We start from the raw sequence: 12,798 nt of genomic DNA on the forward strand, positions 1-12,798 counted from the left end.
TTATTATTCTTTTATTATTTATTTATATTATTTTCTTAACATGGAGTGGACGGTTCGTGCAGTCTACCACATGGGGGCGCCTGGTCAATTGGTTATGTAAGTGTCTGGTTAAGTTGTTGACAGCTCCAATTTATCAAGGTATTTACTAAAGTGGATATTTACTGAACTTAACTCCTAAAATATATATATAAACTACTCGGCAGGTGCGATACAATGAGTAAAAATAAATGAATAAAAATAAAAATATATAAGATAGTTATTTTTTATTTCAATGTTTTTTATGTTTTGTTATGGTTTACAAATTCAAAACTTTGGATTATTGCCCAAATTGTTTATGTGTGACACAGATTTTCTCCCTAAGCCACAACCCCGCGCTCTGACCATTGGTCGACAAACGACGTGAACGCGCCCGTCTGGTCAATGGGGTGCGCGCGCGCCCGTGGAGTCAATCAACAAAAGCGACAGAATTCAAACGAGGCGGACAGCCGACTGCAGCGCGCGGAGAGTAGCGGACCGACACACACCGCGTCTTCACTCGGAGGAGAACCACAACAACGGAATGGATTACTTCCAGAAAGTGGTTTCCACTCGTCCTCCAGAGATAGCATCGCTGTGGTAGTCAGTCGAGTGGGTGTGTGTATATATACACAGTTTGATTCATTCTGGCATCGTTTGATGAGAAGAGCGATAATGTCATCGGAGGACTCGAGTTATTCACCGGGACAGCCGTGAAGAGGCGTCTGGTCGGGGTGGTTTTACACGTGCGATTTATGACAAAAACTAAATAAAATCGACTTACTAAGTGAACAAAACTCAAAACGTGATGGAGATCCCCAAGTGATGAGCTTGAATGAGGAGGGTCGGGAATTGATCGCAATGAGATGGTTTTGATCCACTTCCACACCAGCTCTCACACTCCAGCGTCCGGCGGGACACAGTGACCAGAAAAGGATGACGGGTAGGGGGGTCCTCCCCTGGCTGCTGTTGGGCTATCTGACCTGGAATCTACGGATATCCGACGCACAGGGGGAGTACTGCCACGGGTGGCTGGACGGGCACGGGAACTACCATGAGGGCTTCCAGTGCCCGGAGGACTTTGATACCATGGACGCCACGGTGTGCTGCGGCTCCTGCGCCCTGCGGTACTGCTGCGCCGCCGTGGACGCGCGGCTGGACCAGGGGACCTGCACCAACGACCGGGAGCTGGACCAGGCCGAGTTTGCAGCCCGTGAGTTAACTTACTGCCATCAGACTTATTCATCACAGTGTGAGGGCCGGGGAAATTAAACATTAGTGCTGTTGCTGTGTGTGGAATACACATTTGATTCACTTATTCAACTCATTGAGTCTGATTCAACAATTAAAAAGTTGGATAAGAGTGTGAGGGGAGATTAAACATTAGTGTGTGTGAAATATACATTTCCTTCACTTCAACTCATTGGATCTTATTAAACTATTGAAAGTTGTATAGCAGTGCCTACTGTACACGATGTTGTGTAATAATTTAAAGCAAAATGAGTTCCATTGATTTAGAAAAGCTATGTAATAAATTAGTGGTCAGCTGCTCTGTCCAAAAGTATTTGTATGAAATGCCTTGGCACATTATTGAATTTAATGATTTAAAGATTCACCGGGTCGATTCCACTAGGCACACAAGGAAAAAGCAAGTTTGGAAGGTTAACGACATAGACAGCACATGAGTTTATTTACCGATTATTGAAGGACAAGACAAATCATGTTACAAATAGGCCTACTGATACAAAATTATACATTATAATTTATCATTCATTTATCTCCATTTGTCTTTTTTAATACACATATAAAGTGATTTGAATTTATTATGAAGACACTTTTATTGAGTAAATGTTTGCATTAGAAAAGCTCTAAAATGATAAATTAACCCAACGGTTACATGGAAATATATTTCTTTTACAAAAAGTGATATTGGAAGCAAAAGTAAATAGCCTTTAAACCATTGTTTAACAACACATTTCAAAACAGACTTTCCTCAGTGTCAGATCAACCTTACTTGTGAATTAAATGTTGAATAATAAAACTAACCTCAATAGGCCGGCACACGCGGAAACAAGCACAATAATTCAGCTTCTTTTAATCATCCACCTAGCTAAACCATCATCCCCTGGAGAAAAACCCTAAAACACAAACCCTAACCCGCCCCCCCGTCTCCTCGTCCCCCCAGAGCCCATCTACGTGCCCTTCCTCATGGTGGGCAGTATCTTCGTGGCCTTCGTGGTGGTGGGCTCCCTGGTGGCCGTGTACTGCTGCACCTGCCTGCGCCCCAAGCAGCCCACGCCGCAGCCCATCCGCTTCTCCCTGCGGAGCTGCCAGGGCGGCGAGACCATCCCCATGATCCTGACCAGCGCGCCCCCCAGCCTGCGCACCCCGTCCCGCCAGTCCAGCACGGCCACCACCAGCTCCAGCTCCGCCGGCGCCGGCAGCTCCGTGCGCCGCTTCTCCGGCGGCTGCCTGGTGACGGCCACCATGTCGTCGTCGGCGACGCTCCACTCCTCCTCGCACGCGCCCCAGACTCTGCTGCCCCCGCCCCCGCCCCCGCCCTACACCAACCCGGCCATGGCGGCGTCGATGGCGGCGGCGGCGGCGGCGGCGGGGTGCGTCCAGCACCACCAGCACGCCCTGGCCTCCGGACATAGCCTGACCCAGCTGCAGATGCACCAGGCCCCCATGCTGGCCCACCCCTCCCAGGGACAGGGCTTCCTGCTGCCCCGGCAGTACTACTTCCCCCTGCCGCCGGACCCCTACGCCGGGGCCAAGGGCTTTGCGGACTTCGGACAGAGCTGATGGGGCTCCGGCGGTGGGGGAGAAGCAGCAGGGATTACACGGTCAAATAGAAACTAAAGGGCCGGGAGACAGTGGGCCAGCCTGCTAAGGTTGAACCCCTGGAATTAGGGAGGTATGAGGGACTAAAGGCCGGGATTACGGAGCTGCTGAAACAGATTTTTAAGCTTGGAAGACTTTGAAATCGCCGAGCCCAGTGCCTGAGCGTTTTGTACAGCTGCGTCGGAGCGCAGGATCTATTATTTTGTAATAAAAGTGAAATTACTACACACACAGTGCTGGCTTTGCATGGTATGCACCTTCAACCGTCCCCGGTATATCCTACATCTCTCTTCCTCTTTCGATGCCCTATAAAAGGTTTACATGATTCTTTATACAAGTGTGTAATATTCACACAAAACAAAGTTGAGGAGGGGAACTACTTCAGATTGAGTCGTGGTCGAATAGTAAACACTGGCAGTCCCGAGCGTTTCTTTCACAACACCATGCGGTATTTGGACAGTGCGAAAAGACAACGGAGCCGGGGTGTAATAACTATTCCTCAAAACCTGTGAATAAAACGGCACCACGACCATATACGGTCATAAAGGAAGGGTCTGGTCAACCATGAATCATCCCTATTTTTATTGCTTTCTTTGACCAACCTAAAGGTCAAGTCACGAGCGTGAGCCAAGCGTCCGTTCCCCTATCCAACGCAAACAGACGGCCATGGGGTCACCCAGGCTCCACACCAACAGCTCACTACCTGCCTGCTGCTCGCTCCCGGCAGATTTGAGTGCAGGAATGCAGCAGTGAGGATCAGTCATTGTCGATGTTCAGCGGGCATGCCGCGGCCACAGTGTCTAAAACAACTGGGCCCAGAGATAGGTTTGGGTTGCATCAACAGGTAGGGCCCACCCCTCCCCAGGCCACCATGGGCTCACAAAGACCTTTCTGTTCCCTCAGCTATTTGAGTGTGAAATAGACCTGGCAATCACTGTCTTAAGAGCATTCTGCTGATGCTTCCACCCGCCGCCACATTCCAGCGGCCTGGACGTTGTTATTAGTCCTCGTATGCAGCAGCCCCCCCCCCCCCCCCCCCCCCCCTGGTTTAATGTGGGTCGTGGATCTGTGTGGCTGGCTGGTATTAAACGGCCTGTATGACGGGAGGGAGGTGTGTGCAGCAACCATAGCGTTTGAGACTTGATTTATTCTGTTTTTTTGTAAGGTTAGTCAGTCCGATTTTCGGTGAAGGTGCTTTGAGGGACTTTTGAGGTGTATTTCAAGTGCAAAAAACGATTTGTACCATTATATACCTTTAATTCATCATTGAATAGTAAGAACTATATTACTACCCAGAGGCTCAGAGTAATGATCAACTCTTTCAAATCCAAAAATAGTCCAAACCCACATACAATCAAATATAAAACATTATTAGAAAAGGTTGGAAACCCTACATAAATTTTACCATAGCTGGAAACAGGAATTAATTATTCAGCCGCAGTAATTATGGGAGTGTAACAGAACACAGTCTCTGCCGGCTGGACTTGTTTGTTGGGTGAGCCAGGCAGTGGTTCTTTTTTATGCCTCTTCCCTGCCTTTCCTGTTTAGCTTCGCACGCCACTGTGTGTCCTGTTTGTGACCACACACGTGCGCTTTTACGAGGAGGGCGGGAACCAAAGTGCACGGCATGCGTTTGGCGGAGGACAAAAAAAAACGATTAGCCGCAACGACACTGCGAGTTGTTTGTAAAGTTTATTTCAGGAGTCCTCCATGGCAGTAAAAGACAACACTTAAAAGTTTGCAGTCCCCAACATGCAGAACAATCATTTAACAAAATGGCATATGAAAATGAAATATTAAAACACCAAAAAATGTAAAAGTGCATTTTCTTTTGTAAAGTGACCAATACTTGAGTGAGAATTGGAGTGGTACAATACACATTTAACTAAGGAACTGATTTTATCCTAGTCCACTCATGCAGCCCCCACACCCCCCACTGTTACGAAGGGAGGGGGGGGGGGGGTGGGGACTAGGGACTGTAACGTGTTTTCATGTTTCCGGAAAAAGCAACGAGTGCGAGTCCGTCCACAAACACAAGATCAACATTCAGCATTTTTAGAGACGGCGGATAGAAGCCGAACCCGAACACGAAACAAAAGCGCAGCATAACAAACCCCTATTTTGTTTTGCCCGAAGCCGAACAAATAAACAGAACCCAACAGAAGCAAAAACCAGAATCCATTTTGTTATGTCGCAAAAAACGTTGCATGAGGAACACAAGTTACAAAAAACAAATAAATATTCGCCAAAGAAAAACCCATGACCAGATGATACCAGGTATCCACTACTGAGGAGTTACATTGAGTGCATTGTGCAACATCTCCCTTTCAAACACACAAACACACACACACACACACACACACACACACACACACACACACACACACACACACACACACACACACACACACACACACTCACTTTAGACACAGACCCAAATGGACCCTGCATCAGCGGACAGCAGTACACCGTTCCTATACTTGGATTCGTGCAAACAGACAGTAAGAGCAAGCGTCTTCACACAGGCCGGCGTGAGCACACACATGCGCACTCGTTAACACAAACACACACACACGCGTCACACACACACACACACACACACACGTGCGCGCAAAACAAATACACATAAAATACACTGATAGGTTGCCACGAGAGAAAAGTCCAGAGTTCCCAGCCTCACATTAAGGAAACAGACATGCAAGGCATACATACATACATATATGTTATGCACAGGAGAAGAGTCAACACACGCACACATACACACACGGCTATGTGCGCACACATGCACATGCAGACAACACATAGACACACACTCATTCCTTCAGAGAAAACAATCTCCCATGGGGAGAAGAAAAAGCATTCGCACAGACACAAGTAGTCCAATTTATAAATTAACAGAGCTATATCCATATTAATAATAACCACGGTACATTTAAGAAAGCTCAGGTTTCTCATTCGGTTCAGTTTGAGAGAGAAGAAGAACAAAAGACGTACGGAGAACGATTCGTTACAAAGCCAGTCGATGCAAAATCCATACATCTCCATTATAAAAATACAAATTCACAAAATAACTATAGAGACCAAGTAGTGCCGACACGGGTGGAGTTTCCTGACTACTGTTCCTCTCTCCCTTAAGCTAATGGCACTTATGTTGGAGGAATCCAATCCATGTCAAGGGAAACACTATGGTGAAATAGAGAGCCACCACCGATGTAAGCAGACAGAAATTCGACAAGACCACTGAACGCCCCCCCCCCCCCCCCCCTCCCAGCGTTCCCAGTTACAACTTTGTGAGAACGAACGTTATCCTTTGTTATAACATGTGCCACAAGGCACTCAATGTGTATTTCACATGTCACGTTGTACGAGTACAATACTGTGGTGGGGGGTGGGCTTTGTCTACTCAATAGGTGTGTGTGTGTGTTTGTGTGTGTGTGAGAGAGTGAGGAGCACTGTTCTACGCTAGCTGGCTACGCTAAACTATTCTTGGCTAAGGTGGTCCAACGGGGGAAAAGAGGACTGGTTAGGCACCATTGGGATTGTTGCAGCCGAGTAATGTGTGGAATGCAATTACTAGTCACGAGCAATCAGCCTGCTGTGTAAAACATAGTGAGGATCTAGGCGTCAACTAGGCTGACGATTCAAACTCGAGAAAGAGAAAACGGAGAGGCCTACGTAGAATTAAATTAGAACCAGGCACAGTATTTACACGCTTTTTTCAAAATAATAAGAATAATAAGAATAATATAATAAAACATATGAGAAGAGCAACGGACAAACTATTTGTGGATGTATGTAAGGCCTTATGAGACATGTGTGTTAGGAAGTGCAGAACAAAAACAGGGATGGGTTAAACACAGTTAAAAGCGTCTGGTCTGAAGTGGTCCATTTAGTGCTGGAATACACTCGAGGGTGGGATTATATTTGGTTTAGGTTGGTGGTTAATTTTTACTTTTTTCCCTTCTTGTCTGAGATTTGGAGGTGATTGTATATACGACTGCTCTTTGGCAATCCGTGGACAGGAACGATACTCTGTGTGACCTGGAACAGAATCCCCCATTCCCTTACTTCTTCCTTTCTCTTTTACACTTAACAGTACAATGGCGATACAAAAAATTCGAATTTCAATCAGACGAGGCGTTTGAAACTTTTTTTGGCTCAACATTGATGATTTTATCTACCTTTCTTCCTCTCATCCAATGGGACGCGAGAGTTTGACCCTGACCAACAGTGCGACAACAGTCAGGAACTTCAGACCGCAGACTCAAAAACAAAACAAAAAAACAAAAACAACAAAAACAAACAAACAAAGAGTGCAAGCACAGTGCTCATTATGTCTGCTGGACACACAACTACAGCATAGTGAATACGCAAGTCAACACACGTCACTCCTTATCAATTATCCCTTTCATAGTTTTCTTTTTTTTTTAAAGTAGAACAAGACAGATCTCACATCTCCAGCGCCCGCCTAGTCAGGTCGGATACTTCCTGCATCGTGTGGGCGGGGTCGACTCTTCCCCGACCAATCGCGGCCCTCCGCTCCCAAACCAACCGCAAGTTACGCTACGGCCGTTGATGACGTCGTTGTCGTTTTTTTTTTTAAAGATGGCGTCGGCTGAAAAGAGGACGAGTGCGGCCCTCACCACTCGCTGGGCCGCTGCTTGGTGGTGTCGTACACGCGCACCACCTCCGACTGAGACACCACGCCGTTCTCGTCCTGGGAGAACGCATAGCCGTCTGCCGGGGGAGGGAGGGAGGGAGGGAGGGAGGGGGGGGAGAGAGTTAGTATAAAGACGCACCAAAACAGAACCAGTGGGAAGCCGACATGACGAGAACACATGAGCTGAACTTAAACACAGAACGTCCATTCAAATGAATCCAACAAATTTAAAAGAAAACACAGAGCTTAACGGAAAATAACATAAATTGAAAATTAAATAAATGAAATTAACTTAACAATGAAGTCTCTCAGCCCAGATCCCCCTGAGTAAAGGACGTTTTGCCAGCCCTGTCTCCTATCTCCTTTAGTAGGCTTCACACTATATCTCAGGCTAGCGTCTAGGATGCCCTTCTGACCTTCGACCCCTGGACTCACCTTCAGGTGTCAAATGACTCGGCCACTACCTGGAGGGCAGCGGGCGCGTTCAAAGAGTCGCCCGCTGAGAGGAGTGCATTGTGGGAAATAACAGCGCAGCGAGTGAGTTGTGTTATCGGGCTCTTTAAGGTTTTAAGGGAACTGCACTCAAGGCACTCCACACGGGGAAGGAAGTGGGGGGGCAAAGGGGGGGGGGGGGCTTCTACCAGGGGGGGCTACTGGGTTAGGGTTAGATCCTGTCGTTCTACTGGTAGAACTAGGAGAGATAGAGCTGTCACACACTACGGAGTCTACGCCTCACCTGAGACACGCAACGAAAAAGGAACACAACACACTAAATAAGAACAGAAAAAGAACAGAGAAACAGACACAGAGCATCACACACAAACAAACACACACACACACACACACAGACACACACACACCAAAAAAAACTGACACTGACTAAAGCCACAAACCATGCAGTGTGCGTTCGACTGCACATCCCATGAGAGGCCCCGTTAGTGTGGGGGCCGCGGGGCCGGGGGGCATGGGGGGGCCGGCCCCGGCCTACAGGGAGCCGAGCCAACAGCCTTGAGGACAGGATTATAGATGGGCACTTCCTGCAGCGGTCCACTGGGGGACATGCGAATAACAGCAGTGTGGTGGGGCGGGGGGGGGGGGGGACAGGAGGAAGAGGAAGACGTCCTCTTCTCCTTCAGAGTCGGCGGGGGGTGTGTGTGCGAGCCCAACGAACAGCGACACGCTTCCTGTTTCCCCTGACTGCCTGCTAACCCCACCCCCTCCCCTGCTACCATCCCTGATTTGAATGGAGATTAATCACGGAGATCTAAACCCTGGGACGAGGTGGGGGCGGGGGGGCTAACGGTGGGGTGCCTTCACCCTGGGGCGATGGGAGCGAAGCGAGGGTGGTCTGGCAAGAGGAGGAAAGAAAAACAGAGAGGGAGGAAGAGAGAAAGAGAATGGAAGATAGAAGGAAAGAGAGAAAGAGGGATAAAGAAAGAGGGAAAAGAAGGGACGAAGGAGAACCAGAAAGGAGGAACGGAAGTAAAGGAAGGCACTAAAGGAAAGTAAAGGAAGACATAAAATGGTAGAAAGATAAAAAGAAGGAAAGAAATAAAGGAGTAACCAAGGGAAGGACTAAAGGAAGGGAGCGAGGACGGAGGAGGGGAACTCACGGAGTAGGTTCTGCTGCATGGAGTCGGAGCGGTAGAGGCTGACCGTGCTCTTCTTGAACACGTTCTTCAGGAGCAGGGCCCGCTCCGTCAGACTGGAAGAACACACACACACACACACACACACACACACACACACACACACACACACACACACAGGGACACACACACACGCGCGCACACACACAGGGAGTTAGCCTCCAGCAGAGCCCTGCAGGCAGGTTTAATGATCCATACATCAAGTGTCTCCACTACCGTTGGGCGAACAGGAAGGCATGTCAGCCAGGAGCCGCGGAGAGGAGACCATGTCGGGAGACGACACGCCCCGCCGCACGCTACTGAAATATATGAATGGCTGCCGGCGTGCGTGGTAGCCGGTCGGAGGAGCGCGCCTGTCGGTGTGTGCCTCGGTGAGTGTGTGTGTGTGTGTGTGTGTGTGTGTGTGTGTGTGTGTGTGTGTGTGTGTGTGCGCGCTACGAGGAAGTCTTGTGGATTTATGCGTCTGTGTGGCTCTTTAACAGTGTTTGCTCGCTCCTAATTAAATGAGCATCTGCCGAAGTGCTCGCATGAACCGTAGGCTGGATTCACAAGATGTTGGTGTGTGTGTGTGTGTGTGTGTGTGTGTGTGTGTGTGTGTGTGTGTGTGTGTGTGTGTGTGTGTGTGTGTGTGTGTGTGTGTGTGTGTGTCTCTCTGCAAGTCTCTGTTTCTCTGCGTGTGTGTGTGGGCGTGTGTGTGTCTCTCTGTGTGTTTCTGTGTCTCTCTGTATTTCTCGGTTCGGTGTGTCTCGGTGCGCATGTGTGTGTGTGTGTGTGAGAGCGAGCGAGGGAGCAGGGCGCGGTCGGGCCCCGGGCCCCGGGCCCAGGGGCCTGCTGGGTCTGGGCCGCTCGCCAGGCTGGGGGATCGCTTTCCGCGGGCAGCAGATTTCACACTGATCTGCCCTCATGCTAATGCCCACCGCAGGGCCCCCGGGGGCCCCAGCCCGGCCGAGCGGGCCCCGACCCGGGGGGGCCGCTGTGGTGGTACTCGGGCCAGGCTTTTATTTGAAAAAATAAACTTATTAAAAATAAACACCTGATTTCTCGCGGAACAACTCCCCGCTTTGAAGGCAGTAAGTGTGTGCAGTGAACGATCTTCTACACAAGGTCTGAACGCCTTATGTATGACACGTTGAGCTGAGTGTGTCGTGTGAATGAGGGGGTTCTCTAACTATAATGGTTCTGCGTGTTGAACCCTTTGAAAGCAGAGCCCGCTCTCTGTGAAGGGTACGGTTTCAGGTCTGCACGGACGCGTTGAATGTGTAGGAACATTGAAGCGTATAGAACGACCATACCCACCCACCTAGGTGCAAATTGCTAGTGACAGTAAGAAACCCGTTCCCAGACACTTTATCAATTCAAACATTCTGAACTCAAGGGCCATGTATATAAATATATACACACACGTTTAATTGTACAGCAAAATCGACTATGGCATATGAAACCTGATGTGTTTGAGTTTCTATGTGGTTGACGTAGGGCCCTATCGAAGGGCCCCCGAGGAGGGGAGCACACTAAAGGGCTCCGGCGGAGGGAGAAGCGTGCACCGTACCTCTTGCCGTGGACGACGGCTCCGGGGTCTTTAGACAGCGCCTCCAACTCCTGGACCTCGTCCACCAGAGTCTTGAAACACACCTTCTTCACACTATAGAGACGCACACACACACACACACACACACACACACACACACACACACACACAAAGGCATAGACACACTCACATAAACAGGCATAGACACACACAAATACACACACACACACAAATACACACACACACAGGCATAGACACACACACACACACACACACACACACACACACACACACACACACACACACACACACACACACACACACACACAAAGGACAATGAGAATTATCCCAACCATTACTCCCTGTGTGCCCCTGAGTAACAACCGACGAATCGGATCGGACCATCGCCCGAAGCCATAAAACCCCCGGGGTCCAGGAGTGAACAGAGGATAATATATAGGACCCTTACTAGAGGGTTCTTTTTGATGCGTCGGTAACAACTGCGATCCTGGACGGGGCTGGCCTAACCCGTGGATAGCACTCATTCAAAACACTCTTTCCCATGATGCACCACTTCCTGTCCGGAGGTTGGGGGGGTGTCAGGCTCGTGGGAACCCCCGGGATGGGTTCCCTGCCCCCCCCCACACACACACACACACACACACACACAATCCCCAGAGGAGAGACCAGAGGCTAGAGGGGATAGGGGGAGACTTACACTTTGTAGGCCACGTCAAAGACCAGCGAGGTGGTGGGGATGAAGACCAGGCCAGTCCAGAAGACCCCCGAGCTGAACATCATGTCCGCCTGACCGGGGGAGAGACACACACACACACACAGGTAGATTAATACATCGTCAGGGTAGAGGTGGTAATCTGAGAAGGCTGCTTTCACACAACGCGCGTGCACATGTGCGCACACACACACACACACACACACACACACACACACACACACACACACACACACACACACACACACACACACACACAGCTGGAGGCACAGCCAATATCCTCCTCATTTAGGGAGGAGATCCCGCGACAACAAATACACAAACTCATTACAAAACCCCAACACAAACAAACAGGCTGCGCTGTGGAAACGAAGGCGGAGGCCTCAGACAGAGCAGGTAATCCTCTCTGATCCCCCTCAAGCCCCCCCATCCCCACCCAGATTGGGTGGGTGGGCTGGGGGTGGGGTGGGCCGGGGTGGGGTTGTGGCCTGAAGGAGGAACCGGGAGGGCCGATGAGAGCACTGTTCTTCCTGCAGGAAGCGTCCTGCGACTGGCTTCAAACAGTAGGGTCCCTTTTAACCCTACATTGTGCAATGTGTTGGTGGGTAAAGGCCCTGGGGACACATCACAGCAGATGGACCGAGGCTGCAGGTGGAGGAGGAGACGTTGACACTTTGTATAAAAGGTCAGATTCTCTGACCACGTGAAGGGACTGATATCGGAAAGCTAGGAAAGTAGAGAAAATAAAGTCTCCCTTCTGCTCCTGGGGCTGTATTCCTATCACTGTATTTTTAGATTCTTGAGGTAAAAAACAATAAAAACAATAAAAATAAAAAACAACAAATAAGCCACTGTGGACTTCCATGTCGTGTTTATAGTGGGAAAATTGTCCTGGCTCTCCGTCCAACAGTCTTGAAGCATTACATCTAAAGAGGGCAAAGGTTAAACGTATGAGTCCCATTTACGCCAGCTCTTAAATGAACTGCGGTATCTTGATATTTATATACATATCATTATCTAAACATAAATCCCTCAATATTTTGGGAGCGCCAAATGAATCCTCCATGTGACATTTGGAAGTGTTGTGTTTTGCAGTGGATACACAATCCCCGGCAGAGGGGAAAACGTTGGGAATGCATCCTCACCAGTGATACTAAACACAGAGAACATTTATTTGTATTGGCGCCCACCTAAATCCGCACATCACGCCAGCCCGCCAAGACAAAGAAACACAAGCCGATGAGATAGCTGTTCGCTCGGATACAAAATCCCTCTCGGATCACAACACAAACCCTAGGTCTTCATAACAGTCTTTGTCAGGCCTTAAACACACTAGATCCATCTGAATGAGGCCATCATCTGGACGAGT

At 49.2% G+C, this 12,798-nt stretch overlaps 2 protein-coding genes across 6 annotated transcripts in view; one reads left to right on the forward strand and one right to left on the reverse strand.

The window, feature by feature from the left end:
• The first annotated feature begins 450 nt into the window (after positions 1-450).
• shisa3 (shisa family member 3) lies at positions 451-3,092 on the forward strand. The gene is made up of 2 exons (XM_030367539.1): positions 451-1,228; positions 2,201-3,092. The coding sequence occupies exons 1-2, from the start codon at positions 952-954 to the stop codon at positions 2,818-2,820; spliced, it is 897 nt and encodes a 298-aa protein (XP_030223399.1). The 5' UTR covers positions 451-951; the 3' UTR covers positions 2,821-3,092.
• Positions 3,093-4,538: 1,446 nt separating this feature from the next.
• The window catches only part of atp8a1 (ATPase phospholipid transporting 8A1), a 103,864-nt gene continuing 95,604 nt past the window's right edge, over positions 4,539-12,798 (reverse strand). For 4 of the 5 annotated variants that reach the window (XM_030367534.1, XM_030367532.1, XM_030367537.1 and 1 more), the window contains 4 exons: positions 11,415-11,503; positions 10,718-10,810; positions 9,133-9,224; positions 4,539-7,596 (listed from right to left, as the gene is read on the reverse strand). In XM_030367534.1, the coding sequence (XP_030223394.1) occupies positions 7,499-7,596; positions 9,133-9,224; positions 10,718-10,810; positions 11,415-11,503 (372 nt within the window). In that variant the 3' untranslated portion in view covers positions 4,539-7,498. Of the gene's footprint in view, positions 7,597-7,954; positions 8,019-9,132; positions 9,225-10,717; positions 10,811-11,414; positions 11,504-12,798 lie in introns of all 5 variants that reach the window. The other variant, XM_030367535.1, reaches the window with a different exon arrangement.

This window comes from Gadus morhua, chromosome 10 (genome assembly GCF_902167405.1).
Source record: "Gadus morhua chromosome 10, gadMor3.0, whole genome shotgun sequence".
NCBI classification, from domain to species: Eukaryota; Metazoa; Chordata; class Actinopteri; order Gadiformes; family Gadidae; genus Gadus; species Gadus morhua.

Coding starts and splice junctions, on each gene's coding strand:
- shisa3 (XM_030367539.1), top strand. CDS start 952: ATGACGGGTAGGGGGGTCCTCCCCTGGCTGCTGTTGGGCTATCTGACC. Junction 1,229..2,200: donor CCAGGCCGAGTTTGCAGCCC/GTGAGTTAACTT, acceptor TCGTCCCCCCAG/AGCCCATCTACGTGCCCTTC.